We start from the raw sequence: 18,446 nt of genomic DNA, 5'->3' as shown, positions 1-18,446 counted from the left end.
TCCTCTTCAGGTTTCCCTCTCAGCCAGCAATCAACTGAAGCACCTGAACATACAAAAAAACCGACATCAGCTCCGGGTCTGAAATAAATGTGTTTTTTTTTTTTTTAAATATTAGCCTATTAAATGCTATTGTTCTCACCTGTTTAATGTGACTTCTGTTTCTGAAGTTCACTGCAGATCATCTCTAGCACTTTGAGCTACTTTTTGTATGAAAATGTGCTATATAAATAAATGTTGTTGTTGTTCTATGTCGGGGCTATACGATGTGACTTTGACCTTCACACAGGACTGCAGGCTCATGTGTGAGGTGGGAGAGATATTTGGACTTTATGAAGTTCATGCTTGAGAAAACTTGCTCACATAAGTATGTTGAGCCAAAGATGGACAGGACTCCAAATGCATATTTTTTCATGTTCATATATGTTTCGGGAATTGGACTCCATGTATTGAAAACAAGTTTGTCGGGTTTGGGGAGGTTTTCAATATCAGTCCATTTGTGCTCTTTAGCGAGAGTAGCCTTCTGATGGGCGACTTCTTCAAGATCCGCTGTCAGGCATTTGAACTTGGACACCCATAAATCTTTATCCGCTATGCGGCCAGTTCAATTTCTAGATCGGGCTTACATACTCCTGTGAATGCGGATGTGTTCAGCAGGGATGGGTCGATGTCCAGGGAAGGAGAGAGTGTTTTTTTCCTTTCTGAACTCACTGAATCTTTCTCTAAATGCAGCTTGCATTGCAATAATTGTACGGTGGAAATAATCACAATTTATGTGAATGTTCACTGCTTTGAACTCTCTCAGGGAGGGGAAGTGAGAGAGTGTACCTTTCTGTACATCTCTGGCAAACACTGTCATCATGCGCTCAAACACCAAAACATCCTACGCCAAAACATTTAAAGTCAGAGAATAGATGCTCTGATATTTTTATGAACGATTCTTTCATGTATTCTCCGTCTGTGAACGGCTTACCCCTCCTTACGATCTCTTGAGCTGCCACAAAACTAGCAGCTGTAGTTGACTGTGTAGAAGTGATCCACTTTTTGAAAGTATGTTTGCTCTGTTCAGCTTTCCGTTGCAGTTCCGAAATTGCTCTCTTTCGCTCATCTTCACTTGGGTATTTTTCAGTGAATGCTGAGTGCTTGTTTCGAAAATGTCTTTCAACGTTACATTTTTTGTTGTTCGATAATTTATCGCCACATATTAAGCACACCGGTAAGCCAGCGTCGTTGGCGGTGAAGGCAAATACTTCTGTCCACGCAGAATTAAACTCTCTATTCTCTTCTGGGATTTTTCCATTTTTGGGATTTATTCATGCTTAGTGCAGGGGTCGCACACTCCAGAAGCCACCTGCAGGTAAAGGCGAGGGCTATAGACGTAGATGTGACGCATATTTTAGTTGACAAATTCATCCATCCATCCATCCATTGTCTCCCGCTTATCCGAGGTCGGGTCGCGGGGGCAGCAGCTTGAGCAGAGATGCCCAGACTTCCCTCTCCCCGGCCACTTCTTCTAGCTCTTCCGGGAGAATCCCAAGGCGTTCCCAGGCCAGTCGAGAGACATAGTCCCTCCAGCGTGTCCTGGGTCTTCCCCGGGGCCTCCTCCCGGTTGGACGTGCCCGGAACACCTCACCAGGGAGGCGTCCAGGAGACATCCTGATCAGATGCCCGAGCCACCTCATCTGACTCCTCTCGATGCGGAGGAGCAGCGGCTCTACTCTGAGCCCCTCCCGGATGACTGAGCTTCTCACCCTATCTTTAAGGGAAAGCCCAGACACCCTACGGAGGAAACTCATTTCAGCTGCTTGTATTCGCGATCTCGTTCTTTCGGTCACTACCCATAGCTCATGACCATAGGTGAGGGTAGGAACATAGATCGACTGGTAAATTGAGAGCTTCGCCTTGTGGCTCAGCTCCTTTTTCACCACGACAGACCGATGCAATGCCCGCATTACTGCGGATGCCGCACCGATCCGCCTGTCGATCTCACGCTCCATTCTTCCCTCACTCGTGAACAAGACCCCGAGATACTTGAACTCCTCCACTTGGGGCAGGATCTCGCTACCAACCCTGAGAGGGCACTCCACCCTTTTCCGGCTGAGGACCATGGTCTCGGATTTGGAGGTGCTGATTCTCATCCCAGCCGCTTCACACTCGGCATGTTAAAGTGTATAACAGTAGTAGTAGTAAATAAACATTATATATATTACATATATTATATACAAATTAAATTAAGAAATTGCCGTTATTCATTTTCATGTTTTTTTTTTTTTTGGTCAAGGCCAAAAGGAGCCATTACAAGGAGGCTGAAGAGCCGCATGCGGCTCCAGAGCCACGGGTTGCCGACCCCTGGTCTAGAGTGTTCTAATGTTCATCAAAAATTTCGATCTCTGGGTTTTGACCTCAACATTTTAGGGTCCCCTGATACCGAAAACAGCGATATCTCAATGATGAGTGCGTATGTTTGTGTCTGTCTGTACGTCACAGTTTCTTGAGGACGGTCTAGAGCAGAGGTGGGCAAAGTCAGTCCTGGAGGGCTGCAGTGGCTGAAGGTTTTTGTTCCAACCCAGTTGCTTAATTAGAAAACAATCCGTGCCAATAAGTTAATTTCATGGCTTATTAGTGCTTTAACTCTGCCATGTCAGGTCAGGTCTCATAACCTCAGTGGCTGCAGGTTTTCATTCTAACCATCCTCTTAATTAGTGCGTAGCGGCTGCCGCTAATGAAATTCTTTTGCCTTAATTTTATTTGACTTGCCTCAGACCCCTCAATTGTTTCTTGTAGCAGCCAAATGATAACGAGACACAAAACGAGGCAACTCACGACCAGCCAAACACATGATTTCTGAAAAGGGAGAAATGTGAAGGTCTCAGTAAGGCTGATCTGCTCAGGTCACCAAAACATCTTGATGGCGTTCTTTGAAAAAAAAAAAGAAAATCCACAGTTTTTGAAATGTCAGTTGTGGTAGAATGAGAATAGCAACAAGCCACATAATTAAATAATGGCTTTAATTAACAACAAGACTCGCCATCTAATTAAGAAATTGGTTGGAGTTTGATGCCCCAGCTGCTCATGTCACCTCTCATTTCTGTTTGGATGTCATTTAATGAAGAAAAGAATCAATTCAGAGGACTGAATCCTTAAAAAAACAAGGTTATGAAAAATGAAGGGAAAAGGAGTTAATTAGCAGTGAAAACGGCTCACTGATTGGGAAAATGAAATGAAAATGAAAACCTGCAGCCACTGCGGCCCTCCAGGATCAGAGTTGGACACCCCTTTAGTAGAGGACATGCACCTTTGTGATGATTTTTACAGTGCATCCGGAAAGTATTCCCAGCGCTTCATCACTTTTTCCACATTTTGTTATGTTACAGCCTTATTACAAAATGGATTAAATTCATTTTTTCCTCAGAATTCTACACACAACACCCCATGATGACAACGTGAAAAAAGTTTACTTGAGATTTTTGCAAATTTATTAAAAATAAAAAAATTGAGAAAGCACATGTACATAAGTATTCACAGCCTTTGCCATGAAGCTCAAAATTGAGCTCAGGTGCCTCCTGTTTCCCCTGATCATCCTTGAGATGTTTCTGCAGCTTCATTGGAGTCCACCTGTGGTAAATTCAGTTGACTGGACATGATTTGGAAAGGCACAGACCTGTCTATAGAAGGTCCCACAGTTGACAGTTCATGTCAGAGCACAAACCAAACACGAAGTCAAAGGAATTGTCTGTAGACCTCAGAGACAGGATTGTCTCCAGGCACAAATCTGGAGAAGGTTACAGAAAAATTTCTGCTGCTTTGAAGGTCCCAATGAGCACAGTGGCCTCCATCACCCGTAAGTGGAAGAAGTTCGAAACCACCAGGACTCTTCCTAGAGCTGGCTGGCCATCTAAACTGAGCGATCGGGGGAGAAGGGTCTTAGTCAGGGAGGTGATCAAGAACCCGATGGTCACTCTGTCAGAGCTCCAGAGGTCCTCTGTGGAGAGAGGAGAACCTTCCAGAAGGACAACCATCTCTGCAGCAATCCACCAATCAGGCCTGTATGGTATAGTGGCTAGACAGATGCCACTCCTTAGTAAAAGGCACATGGCAGCCCGCCTGGAGTTTGCCAAAAGTCACCTGAAGGACTCTCAGACCATGAGAAAGAAAATTCTCTGGTCTGATGAGACAAAGATTGAACTGTTTGGTGTGAATGCCAGGCGTCACGTTTGGAGGAAACCAGGCACCATCCCTACAGTGAAGCATGGTGGTGGCAGCATCATGCTGTGGGGATGTTTTTCAGCAGCAGGGACTGGGAGGCTAGTCAGGATAAAGGGAAAGATGACTGCAGCAATGTACAGACACATCCTGGATGAAAACCTGCTCCAGAGCGCTCTTGACCTCAGACTGGGGCGACGGTTCATCTTTCAGCAGGACAACGACTCTAAGCACACAGCCAAGATATCAAAGGAGTGGCTTCAGGACAACTCTGTGAATGTCCTTGAGTGGCCCAGCCAGAGCCCAGTCTTGAATCCAATTAAACATCTCTGGAGAGATCTTAAAATGGCTGTGCACCGACGCTTCCCATCCAACCTGATGGAGCTTGAGAGGTGCTGCAAAGAGGAATGGGCGAAACTGGCCAAGGATAGGTGTGCCAAGCTTGTGGCATCATATTCAAAAAGATTTGAGGCTGGAATTGCTGCCAAAGGGGCATCGACAAAGTATTGAGCAAAGGCTGTGAATACTTATGGACATGGGATTTCTCAGTTTTTTTATTTTTAATAAATTTGTAAAAACCTCAAGTAAACTTTTTTCATGTTGTCATTATGGGGTGTTGTGTGCAGAATTCTGAGGAAAAAAATGAATTTAATCCATTTTGGAATAAGGCTGTAACATAACAAAATGTGGAAAAAGTAATGCGCTGTGAATACTTTCCGGATGCACTGTATTTCAATTATAAAAGACACATACAGTTAGGTCCATAAATATTTGGACAGAGACAACTTTTTTCTACATTGAGAGCTCCTTTGACCGCATGTTGTCTGTTCACAGCAAAATCTTCCACATGCAAGCACCACACCTCAGATCAACTCCAGGCCTTTTATCTGCTTAATTGATAATGACATCACGACGGACTTGACCACACCTGCCCATGAAATAGACTTTGAGCCAATTGTCCAATTACTTTTGAGCCCCTGAAATGAAGGGATTGTGTTCACAAAATGCTTTAGTTGCCTCACATTTTTATGCAATCGTTTTGTTCACCCCACTGAATTAAAGCTGAAAGTCTGCACGTCAACTGCATCAGAGTTGTTTCATTTAAAATTCATTGTGGTAATGTACAGAACCAAAATTAGAAAAAAGTTGTCTCTGTCCAAAAATTTATGGACCTAACTTTAAATGTTTGTGGAATCAAAGTCAAATAAAGTTGGAGAGCCCGCACTGGTACATCGTGTTGCCACACCCACCACACAATGAAAAATCTCGGGATCCTATTTGGCAACCCCCCAGGCAGACACGTGGTCCAGTCCCACACTCCGGAAATGACCCTCTATCTGCTGTAGCCAGGTGTTACGTGGGCAACCCCTTGCCCTGGTCTAGCCACTTGGGTCCCCAACAATTAGAATCCTACGAGCTGGGTCACTCTTGGGGAATCGCACCACATGGCCGTAGTGCCTTAACTGACGCTCCCTCACAATGCAGGTCATGTGCCTCATTCGGGACTCCATGAGCAACACAAAGTCAAACCAGTGCTACCCAAGGATTCTCCGGAGAGACACAGTACCAAAGGAGTCCAGTCTTCATCTCAGGTCACTGGATAACGTTCATGTCTTGCATCCTTATAGCTTGTGGAATGAATGCATGAAAATGCATTCAGACAGACTGAGGGGTACATGACTGAAGTGTTCAAAATTATGAAGGGAATTAGTCCAGTGGATAGAAACTGTGACTTTAAAATGAGTTCATCAAGAACACATGGACACAGTTAGAAACTTGTGAAGGTTAAATTTCACTCAAATATTAGGAAGTTTTTCTTCACACAAAGAACGATAGACACTTGGAATAAGTGACAAAGTACAGTAGTGTGGTGGACAGGAGGAGTTTAGGGATTTTCATGGCTCAATGTTATTTTGGAAAAATTAAGTGTGTTAGACTGGCAAGCTTTGTTGGGCTGAATGGCCAGTTCTCATCCAAATCTTTATAAGATTTTAATGTATTATTTATGCTACGGCAAAAACTTATACAGTGCAGTCAACCATGGTAAGAAACCCTATGGCACTCTGCCTTTGAACAGTATAACACAGCAAAAGTGTTTATGCAGAATGTTTTCTGTCTTTTCTCAATTAAGGTGCAACATTGGAAATAACCAGCAAGTGGTTTGGAACGCTTCAGGCAACTCCAAGTGTAACAGACGCAAGATTCCCATTAAGGAGGACCGGCACAATGACTTGGAGTTTAAACTCTACAAGGACATCCCTCTACCACAGGTGAGGAAGGACATCTCCGCATCGGCCACTTCAAACGGCAAGACGGACTCCTTGAGCTTGGCAAGGAACTCAGTGATTCAGGAATTGACAGAACTGGAAAAACAAATCCAGCTTATTAAACAGGAACTCCAATTAGCCATGAGCAGGAAAAACGAACTGGAAGAATACCAGAGGACAAACAAGATGACTGAGGCTTAACACAGCACATGACGATGGATTGCACTTTAATACAATAAAATAATTTTAAAAAGAGAGACAGAGAGAAACAAATCCCTCCAAAAAAAAAAAAACGAGTGGAGAGCATAGCCCGACACCAAGGACCCCATCTGGCACCCCTCCGGCTAGTTGTGTCCTTGCCACGGTATATTTGCAGTCTGACACACATTTCTAACACTGTTTTTTTATTATTAATACTGTTATTATTACTATTATTATTATTGACTCTGGAATCTTTAAGTCATGTGAATTGAAATAAAAAGTTCTGTTTAAAGTTGTTAGTTTACAAATATTTTAATATGTTAAGGAGCAGAAACATAAAAGAAAACACGTAATAACTCATCAGCAAGCAAACTGTCATGTTATGAGTTGAACACAAGATTTTAGAGAACAGCAGAGTTCTGTATAACGTGGGAGATGAATTGTTGAGAAAGAAATTCACGGTGGATAAGGGAATGTGATGGTGGAATGACAAGGTGCAAGCATCACTTCAGGCCAAAAAGGCTACAAAGAGGAGGTGGGACACATCAGGAATGGAAGCAGACGGGGAAGAATATAAAAGAATAGAGAACAATGTAAAAAAGAGCAGTGGCAGGAGCAAAAGCACAGGCATTGAATGAGGTACATTAGGAACCGGAAACTCCAGGAAGGGAGATCAAGACATTCAGAATGGCAAACAAAAGATCTTACCCAAAACTAGTAGTTTAAGAGCGAACGGGGAGTTGTGCTACATAATACGAATAAAATTAAAAAAGGTGAAAGGCACACATTGAGAAACTGGTGAAAGAGGAAAATCCGAAGATAATATTTGAAGAATGAAAGTGTAACCACAGAGGTAAGCAGGGAGGAAGTCAAACAAGCATTAGAAAGAATGAAGAATGGGAAGCTAACTGGACCAGATGGGATACCCCCTGACGCAAGGAAAAATCTGAGGCAGGATGGACTAGAGTTGTTATGGGCACTGATGCCAAATATCTATTGTCAAGAGAAAATTCCAGATCAGCGGCAAAATAATGTAATTGTGCCCGTATTTAAGGAGAAGGGGGACATCCAGAATTCTAGCAATTATAGGGGGATAAAGCTGATTTCACATGCAATGAAAATAAGGAGAAGGATAGCAGATTAAAAGCTGAGAAGGGGAAAAGCTTGGGTTTATGCCACGAAAAATTATAAAAGATCTGATTTTCACCTTGAAACAGATTATGGTAAAATATCGATAAAAATAGAAAGGATTGCACATGGAATTTATAGAACTGGAGACAACATATGATAGAGAACTGTGGAGATATATGATGGGGAAGGAAGTACTGGAGATAACATATCAGAAGAGAAATAGTGTCATTGTGCCCATATTTAAGGAGAAAAGGGGATGTCCAGGATTCTGGAAATTACAGGGGGTTAAAGCCAATGTTACATATAAAGTAAATATTAGAAATGATAATGGATAAAAGGCTGAGAAGATTTATGATGATAGGGAAAGAACCATTTAGGTTTATGCCAAGAAAAAGTACTACAGATTCAATTTTGCCTGGAGACTGGTTATGGTATAAATATCAAGAGAACCGAAGAGGACTGAACATGGTGTTTGTAGATTAAGAGAAGGTATATGATAGAGAAATGTGGAGATGTATAATGGGGAAGGGAGTACCGGAGATGACAGATCGGAAGAGAAATAGTGTGATTGTGCCCATATTTGATGAGAAAGGAGACATCCAGGATTCTGGAAATTATAGGGGGTTAAAGCCAATGTTGTTTATAATGAAAATATGGGAAATGATAATGGAGAAAAGGCTGAGAAGAGATATGATGATAGGGAAAGAAACATTTTGGTTTATGCCAAGAAAAGATACAACAGATTTAATTTTTGCTTGGAGACTGGTTATGGAAAAAATATTAACACTTTACAATTAAAAAAAATCAACAACAACCTCACTGCCGCAATCTCTCCAGATGATAACGATTCAATATTTCACTGACACTATAACAAAGTGCCACAGACAAAGTTCCACAACAACCTGATATCCATCATGGTCACCACCATTTGCTTGCAGCCATAAACTTTACTTGAGATATCAAAATAGATTTTAACACTCCATTAGGTTCATCTTTAAAAAAATGATGGTTAAGATATATGAACTAAAATTATGCATAGACTCTAAAATCTATCTGAGCCTGCCAACTACGCTAAAATTATCTATCTATCTATCTATCTATCTATCTATCTATCTATCTATCTATCTATCTATCTATCTATCTATCTATCTATCTATTATATAGTGCCTTTCATATCTATCTATTTATCTATCTGTTATATAGTGTCTTTCATATCTATTATATATTGCCTTTCATATCTCTCTATCTATTATATAGTGCCTTTCATATCTATCTATCTATCTATCTATCTATCTATCTATCTATCTATCTATCTATCTATCTGATCCTGCCAACTACGCTAAAATATCTATCTATTATATAGTGTCTTTCATATCTATTATATAGTGCCTTTCATATCTATCTATCTATCTATCTATTATATAGTGCCTTTCATATCTATCTATCTATCTGATCCTGCCAACTACGCTAAAATATCTATCTATTATATAGTGTCTTTCATATCTATTATATAGTGCCTTTCATATCTATCTATCTATCTATTACATAGTGTCTTTCATATCTATCTATTATATAGTGCCTTTCATATCTATCTATCTATCTGTTACATAGTGTCTTTCATATCTATCTATTATATATTGCCTTTCATATCTCTCTATTATATAGTGTCTTTCATATCTATTATATAGTGCCTTTCATATCTATCTATCTATTATAAGGTGCCTTTCATATCTATCTATCTATTATATAGTGCCTTTCATATCTATCTATTATATAGTGCCTTTCATATCTATCTACACCGTTATAAACATAATGGTTCTTTAATGGCATTTTATGGTTCTTTACGAGGTTGTGTAGTTCCTCACAAAACCATTGTTTGACAAAGCTCCATTTCATTTTGGGAAGAGTTCTCTGCATATGAAGATTTGTGCTTTGAAAAACTAATATGTATACATAAAAAAATTAAATCTTTACTTTTTGGTAGTCTACCTACAGAGTAAGAAAATGTGTACTTCATGTGTGTTATTGTGTGCAGCAAGAGTTCTTTTAAAATTAGGTGTTTGGAATGTGGGATGCTGCAGCACTCCCTACTGGACACAAAGGCAACTGCAATGGCGGCAAGACTGGCAGCAGGTGTTTTAGGGGTTTCTCCGCTCTCCAAGAAAGACACCAGAAGCCCTCCTAGGTCAAACCATTAAAGGACCACTTCTCATTAAAAAACAGAAAAGTTGCATTTAGAGGAAAGTGCTCATCTAGAGGAGTGTTTCTCAACCATTCTAGTGTCATGACGCACTGTTTCACATGTAAGTGTCTTCGCAACACATAAAGGAAGGGTGTTGTTGTTTTTATGTGTGAACGTAACTGTTGGACTGGTGACCCACTCATGACCCTCTTTAGTGACCCACTTAACTTACTACACAACCCCCCACCATTATAAACCAAAGCAACTCAGGACCCACCAGCGGCAGATTACAACCCACTGGTTGAAAAACACTGGAGAAACAGAGAGAGGAGAACGGCTTGGAGGTGAGAAAAGTATGTTTGCAGTCGCCCCTTGGGCACTTTTGTGTATTGGTAGGCCTAAGGGGCAGAATATTTATTGCATTTGTTGTGCATGTATCCTGCCTACTGCTCCATTTGTTAAAACCTCCCATAATCCTTAGTCATTCTGGATTCTAGTCGTGCTCGGTAGCTGTTCTAGGTATTGGGTCCACTTAGGAGACTCTGTATTCCATAAAGATTTCAAAATCACATCAGACAGTAGCAAGAAGCAAAAACGTCAATCTCATTTTAAGGAGTACACAAACACAATTTGGCAAAACAACTTCATTCATTTTATTCCATCTTGACAGGTAACAAACCATTGGCACTTTTGAGTGTAGAGCACAACGTCCAGCCCTCCCTTCTTCTGCTCTGACATTTTTCATATATGGCTTATCAGTTTCACTTTATATTTATGAACAAAAGTAGCTGCGTTTCCACTCAGTACATTACTCCTTCCAGAGCATAACATAGGTTTAGACAGAGTTTCCTAATAATATTAATACATAAGGAAGCCATGAAATAAGACTGTAAAAGGGATGAATTCTCCATACAAAGTTCTGCACCAATGTTTAGCTTAACAATAAACTTTTAGAAAAAAAAAATCACATAAATAACAATTATTTTGTTAATAGAAAATAACATCAAATTCTTTTTACAGTGTATACATAAACGTGTCATTTTTCCGTTCTGCTCACGTGAGGAACCACTTGGCCCGAGTCAAAGGCTCTTTATGAACCCGCCAGCTCAGCAACTGATTCACCGGCTGCTTATGTACAAGTCTCTTTAAACGTCGCTCGTTTTGCTCCATCCTTCGGATAAGAGATAAAAACGAAGTCGCCACTGCGAGAGTCTTTGCAGACGTTGGAGACATTGCTGGCACGGAGTTCATACCCTAGTCTCTGCAAAGTGCCTTGGATGCTGTATAAAAATGCAGGGGGGGAGGGGAAACACATAGTTTATTGTTAATTGGTAGACTTTTCAAAATAAATCCAAATACAAAATAATTTATGAAACACGTATTGTGAATTAATATCCCCTCCTTTATAAAACTTGTTAATGTCTTGGAGGTGCCGGCAAAGTGTACGCTGGCTGATTTTTTTTGGGGGGAAAGGCAGGAACCAACCCTGGCTGGAGTAGCAGTCGAATGTGGGCACACTCACTAAGACGTCTCTGTGGTGGAGAAAACCTGGAGGACAACCCACACTGACATGGGAAAAACACGGAAACATTATGGAATGAATACGAGGCAGGTCTGTCATATCGCATGATAACATGCTACACACACACACACACACACACACACGTCTGCATTGGAAGAGACTTACCGTTTACTCTCACCTTGTGTTGGATTATCCTCATACAATGACATTGGACATTTGTGATTATACTCACCTTGGCATCTAAAGCTGTGTATTCATTTTATTTGTAGGGATTGCATGAATTACTGACCTGTTAAAAATATACTAGATGACCTGTAAAAATAAACCTTGTGCATTTATTATAATGAATAGTCAATTAATGCCATAATCACACATTTTTAGTAAATCAAGGAACGTGTTTCTTCTGTTTACCTCTTTGAGGGCTGAATATTTTTTCCAAAAAGTTTCTGAAAAGCAATGGTTTCACACAGAAATCAACATAAAACGTCTGTTGCTGCATGCTGTGGCTGTCAGTTTGCACAAGAATATGCGGCAGTCTTGTTGCCAGGCTGTCTTTGCGTGGCTGGGACAAGGTCACAGTGCATTGCAATCTGGTTTCTACCTCTTATCATTGTTAAGTGTCAGTCCTCCCTGGCGAACATTATCAGTACAACGATTAGCTGGGGACCAATCAGCTGAAGCTGGAAACTCATTCACTTGTATCAAAATCGGAGTCCAACAAGTCATAGTCCAGTTCAGAGATAATAGGCAAAAACGTCGTCCATGGAGTATTTTCCTTTAGGCATTTGCTTTGATGTCAGTGACATTTTTGTCGTTGTTTGCACCTTCCTACTCTCACGAGCGCAGGAAATCTCAGTCAAACCAAAGAATCTAACTTTCCTTCTAGCAACGAGAGTCCAACTAAAACGTAACGGTTGTTTTTGTCACAGTTTACAGTCGATTACCATCGTCAGCTGCTCCTTTTGACAAAAGTCGACATCAGCCCTGAAAGAGTTAATAGACCCAGACATTTATATCAATACACGAGTGCTCTCCATTATTAACGTTCGTAGCTTTAGTAGGTCCGTTACCCAACAATTTACCCAGTGACAGAGTATTCATACACGCTAATGCTGTGCTCACGTTCTCATGGACAGATGATAAATGTGAGTTGTCGATTCAGAAATACCACGTGAAACATTCCACAAATGCGGAATTCCAACTCTGACAATTTGGATAAAGCAAAGCAAAGTCCAAATTGTGACGTAGCGCTGCCCTTAGTCAATTGTTTACAATAAAACGTATAACCTGGTCAGCCCAAAATACCATTTTTTTGTGAAACATATTCAATACGTTTAATTGCAACTAACAAATTAACAGAGATATTTCATTTTTCCCGAACAGTCAAACCTGGAAACCCACGTGAACTTACCGAAGGTAAAACGTCACAACTCGGAGGGCCGTATAGTCCAAGAGCACGTGAACACAGCATTAGAGCGAGTAAGCATTTATCAATGTGTGAACAGCACCACCGTCCTTAGGATAATTATAGGCTGGTCCAGATCTAATTATGCAATTTTCATTACGCTATAACTTGTTAAGTTTGTTACATAGAGAATTCACAGCACCTGCCCTGCACATAGACATTTCACTTAAAATTCTTTTTGTTGCCGAGAGATGGCAGCACCTGCCCTGCATTCCAAAATGGCGGGGAGACGGTTGTCAGTTGAACAGTTGCATAATTAGATCTGGACCACCCTGTACTTCTAGACTGAGATTTTTAATTTTAAAGATTAAGATCAATCGATTCTTAAATTTCGCCAGTTTTGAAAAAAATCAACAGTAATGATTTTTATGATTTGAAATTTGTAATACAGTAGACCCCCCAATTTTCTATACTCTAATTTACAGAGATTCCACATTGTCTGTGGCAAACCAATCAGTTTATAACACTACTTTTCCTAAAATTCAAAAAAGTTTTGCCATGAATATTCCATTGACCGCATAAATACTCCATTTTTAACTTCGACTTGTACCGAGCGAGCAGTGCTTGTGGGAATGTGGACGTGACTCCCTCAGCCCACAACTATTGTCAGTGTTGACCGTGTACACTCGCAATACTGTTTCGCTCACTTTGGATTTTTGTGTTTGTACATTTCAGATCACTGTGGTGAACAACTGGTGGGAACTGCAAACCCGCGTTCTCCGGCTCAGAGATGAGTGTGAGCTAAACAGAGAGATCCATCCGTCAGCCACGCAGAGTCTGTCCCTGTCTCTGTGAGTGGTGGTCCACTTCTCTAGTGACACCATCGGATCTCTGTTGGTCCCGATTTTTTCCGTGCATCACTAGAGCGGCCATCTGTTTTATTTGTGTTTTTGGCTATCCGAGGTAGAATCGGCCCACATTACCGCGGAAAGTTGGGTTTTGAAGTTTAATAATTTTGTATTTGTTTTGCTGTTTTCTTTACAGGTGAATCATTCGTTAAATGCAAACAATTTTTATGGTTCTATTTGTATTTTTGTACTGCCCTTTCGTATTTTGTTTTCATCTGTGAGCACCAATGTCATGTGCATTTTCTTAGGGCTTGTGGTTTTGTTGCTGTTGGCATAGCGTCCTTGTGCTGCCTTGTGGTGTCTGGTAATTGCGACTCGTAATGTCGTAAACCTCAGATGGTGCTAAGCTATCAGTGATATTCAGGCTTCTGGAGTCTCAAAGCACAGGTAATAACCTTGTCTTTTGGTTTCTGTATTTTCTCAATAAGCATTACATCTGAATTCTTTAAAATCACTAGTCCAGTGCGTTTAGAGTCACCGGTATGAGAAATCCCCCAAGTAAGATATGTATAGACCAGAAACGGTGATAACATGCAGTCAATATACTTGACTTATAGTTTTTATTCTCCTTCTCTGGATGTTTAGCATTCATTTGCTCAGAGTTTGATGCGGTTGCTCCTTCCTGAGCGGCTCTTCTTTTCTCCACCCTAGTGGCCCGCTTCTTCTCTTCTTCCATCGTCATCTTTTTGCATTAAAACTGATTAAGTCAGTGTTTGTGTTGCAATTACTTAATTTTTCCCGTAAGCTGACACATAAGTCTTCAATCAGCCTCAAGAATGATGTAAGATATGAAGAGGCTGGGGAAGTGACGGCGAAGGCGGTAGGGATGAGAACGCCACCCATATTCATGCGCCGCACGGCCGCCCTGCTGGCTGCTGCTGACAGTTGATTCTACAATAAAGTAAGAAGAGGAATAACCTTGGAAGTCAATCATTACCCCAAAAGTGGATAGTAGACGTCACGTACTATATGTGTACCAAATTTCAGGTCAATGGGTCAAACGGTTTGTGAGCTACAGGTGATTTAAAATCCTGGACAGACAAACGGACAGCCACGGTAGCGTATTATATAAGAAGATATGCAAAATGTCAAGTTTTTTTTTGGCTATCCCCCCTATTTTTTCCCTTCTCAATCCTAAAAAAACATTTTTTGACCATATTTGGAGCAGGAAATCACACCCTTATGATAAATAGTAAACCAATAGGCGTCTTCAGTAAAAATGATCAGAAGGATTTGAAATTGTCCAAGTCATATCATCCGACCCCAATAGGATACAAGGGGTCAAAGTTACTCCTTTAACACAAAATTTTGGAAAAAATGGGGATCGGTAATACAGGAAAATGGTGTGTCCATTTTGAGTTGGTTGATCACAAATATAACCGTATTTTTGATATTTGATTCTTTAATGGTGGTCCAAGTTCCTGTAAAAACCACCGGCAGAAGGTGGAAACTGACAAATTTCAAGCATAAGCATATGGGGTGTCGTTTTAGATTGTTTCAAGGTCAGTAATTATGAATATGAGGTTATTTCTGATTTTTGATCCTTGACAAGGGGTCTAAATAAGAAACAAAAAGCATATTCAGTGACATTTATTTATTTACGCTCACATTGCATGGTCTTTCTCTTTATTTATAGTCAAATTTCACAGTACTTTAATTTATTTACTAGCCATCCCTCGCGGCTTCGTTCACATATTAGTGAAACAGGATGGCGAGGAAGCTCTGCCCAGCTCTCTACTCCTGACGTCACTCTTCCCCCTCCCCTCGGCCTGCAACCTCCGTCTCGGTTTAGCACGAATATATCACTCCTGCAAGCAAACTTTGATTATTATTAGCGCAATGAGAGAAGTCGCAAAATCAAATTAAATGTTCAAGCAAATTAGAGAGAAAAAAAGATCTAAATCTGTTAAGCGGTTCTCTCGTTTGCTAACTAAGCGGAGTTAAGGTTGCGCCTCGAGGCAGACGCGTGAGTGAGGAAGGCCATCTCCCCGCAGCACGATGAATCTCTCTCGGATTCACGCTAATAAATCAAAACCACAAGCGAACTATGATACTTAGCGCGATGAGAAAGTTGCAAAATCAATGGAATGTTCAAGCAAATTATAGAAAGAAACCTGATCTTAATCTCTTGTGAAAAGCGGACAGACATACAAACAGGTCTAAAAAACTATAAGAAGTTTTGCACTTGGACCACAAAATTTTTAAATCCGTTTCTTAGCGAGCACCCACGGGCCAAAGGTACAAATTACAAATTTCAAGTCCCAAGTCCTCATGGCGTGGGAGATTTCATGATGAGTGAGTCAGTGGGATTTGGCTTTTTTACATATATATATATATATATATTTTTTTTTTTTTTTAATTTATTTATTCACTACATTTTGTCAGATATATTCTTCCATACGTGTGTAGCTGTGTCCTGTATGGAATATTGCGGAGTGACAGGCAATTGGTGCCAATCGAGACTGGATAGGATTGCTATGTGTATGTGCGTATACCTCTGTGTGTGTTAATTTCCAAGGGCGAGAGTAGATGAACCCAATAAACGTTCCAGGTAATTCTCACAAATTTCACAATAATACAAAACAATAGTCAAAAGACTTGCAGGGGTCAAAACCAAGAAGACTAACAGCACAAGTATCAGAGCTCAAAATGTTTAATAAAAATCAAGAGTCAGAAGAACAGAGACAAGAAAACCTAACTGCCTTTTAAATCGTTCCTAATTAAATGACACAAACCACACTTTTTTTAGTTTTAAATTTTATTCAGATACTTGGAAACAGGTGAGTTTGTACCTCACTGTTACAAAAGTCTCAGTAATGATAATGTCACATGCAGCACCAGAGCAAATCCAGTTCTCAGTAAATAAGTCTTGAACAAATACGTGAAAACAAATTGGCATGGCAATAATGTGATGCAAATAAAGCTAAGAAATCCAAACATAAAGAAAACAACATAAATGACAAAAGTAGCTTCATGTGTACAAAAACAAAAAAGATTTACAAAACAAAAAAACTTTGCGAGCACATTGCCAAAGTCAACAAAAAGAGAACCAAGGATCAAGCTGAAAAATACATGCAAAAAATACCTAAAGCCTTTAAAATAAAATACTTCTGACAATGAAAAAGGTTATTCTTGAATGTTATCTGGAATCTTGGGCAACTAGGAAGCTTGTGATACTGACTTTTAAACTACTGAGGAGTGAACCCCATTGAGTCTGCTTAGCTGAACCAATTTTGAGTGGATAATAATGGTCTTTTAAGTGTCTCTGAGGGCTAAAGAAGCATCTGCCCACTATGCTGGACCTATTATTATTGTCAAATATTGACTTGAAAGGCCGTGCCTACCTTAGGTAAAATGAATACAATTAAATATCAGAACACTAAAATGTCTTGCAGTCAGTGGCAACAGGAGCAGGAAGCACAAATTCACTAAGGTTTGGCCCTCACAGATTCCATAGCAGGTACAAGCATCTCCCGAACCAAAAAGTACAGCTTGCCTTTATTTTAATCCCTGATGATTTTTCTCCTTCACTGCCACCAACACTAAAGCACGAGGATTCTTCACTTCATCTTCTTGTGTGCATTAACACACAACATTCTGGGTTAACACTATTAAAGTGAATTACCCGCAAAAAAACACTTTGCCAATCAGTGCCAGTCATGACCTTGGCTGTGATATGCTAGTAACAAGGAGAGTGGTGATCTATCAACACTAAACGATACAGTAGGCACCTGCAAAACTAAGACGGCATTGTGTCAAGATGTGAAATATTTAGCCAGCAGACAAAATTATTTCAAAACAAAAAAATGACAAAAATTGATTCCTCAGGTCTCAAAACCTGAAACAGAGAGAAGAAATAGTCTTGAGGTACAGTAATGTTTATTTCTCTGTACCAGATTGTAATAAAACTATATTATATAATTAAATATAAAAATGCATAATTAATAAAACTATAAATAAAATAATTTTAATAAATAATGTAAAAAATAATTATAACAAGTAAATTAATTAAATAATTGTATAATTAAATAATTAATTTAAACTGTATCTGTACCAGATTGTAATATTCATTTAACTCTCCTAGAAATTAAGAATTTAAAGTAAAACTATGTTAAAAAAAAAAAACTAATGCATGGATTTCATTCGGTATGATTTTATGGAACGACAATATATATATATATATATATATATATATATACATATATATATATATATATATATATATATATATATATATATATATACATCCATCCATTTTCCAACCCACTGAATCCGAACACAGGGTCAATCCCAGCCAACACAGGGCACAAGGCAGTGATTAGTTTGGCTTTACGTCACACACGTAGTTTCTGCCTGCACTGACTGCATGGAATCCAAAGGTGGATCTTAAAAAAAATAATTAGATAAAGTCAAAAATGATTACCACAAATTTTAGTAACACAACCTAGGATGTGAGACAGATTTTGTGAGTCGAGAATCATAAGGAAAACGTCACCAGGATTAAACTTTGCACATTAATCTTAAAAACAAATTCACAACCAGAGATTCTTTTAAATCTTTAAACGAAAACGCTGGCTATTAGATTGTATGCAGTTGTCTTATCAGCCATCATACGGATGATGTCACTTGG

At 39.8% G+C, this 18,446-nt stretch overlaps 2 protein-coding genes across 4 annotated transcripts in view; one reads left to right on the top strand and one right to left on the bottom strand.

The window, feature by feature from the left end:
* grin3a (glutamate receptor, ionotropic, N-methyl-D-aspartate 3A) overlaps positions 1–6,960 on the top strand; it is a 108,299-nt gene extending 101,339 nt beyond the window's left edge. Inside the window, exon 9 of the mRNA XM_028804530.2 lies at positions 6,332–6,960. Within this exon, the coding sequence (XP_028660363.1) occupies positions 6,332–6,668 (337 nt within the window). The 3' untranslated portion in view covers positions 6,669–6,960. The remainder of the gene's footprint in view (positions 1–6,331) is intronic.
* Positions 6,961–10,616: 3,656 nt separating this feature from the next.
* plppr1 (phospholipid phosphatase related 1) overlaps positions 10,617–18,446 on the bottom strand; it is a 247,712-nt gene continuing 239,882 nt past the window's right edge. For all 3 annotated transcript variants that reach the window (XM_051929815.1, XM_051929813.1, XM_028805059.2), the window contains one exon: positions 10,617–11,261. In XM_051929815.1, coding sequence (XP_051785775.1) covers positions 11,111–11,261 — 151 coding nt within the window. In that variant the 3' untranslated portion in view covers positions 10,617–11,110. The remainder of the gene's footprint in view (positions 11,262–18,446) is intronic.

This window comes from Erpetoichthys calabaricus, chromosome 7 (assembly GCF_900747795.2).
Source record: "Erpetoichthys calabaricus chromosome 7, fErpCal1.3, whole genome shotgun sequence".
NCBI lineage: Eukaryota > Metazoa > Chordata > Cladistia > Polypteriformes > Polypteridae > Erpetoichthys > Erpetoichthys calabaricus.
This window is presented reverse-complemented; position numbering and strand designations above follow the sequence as displayed.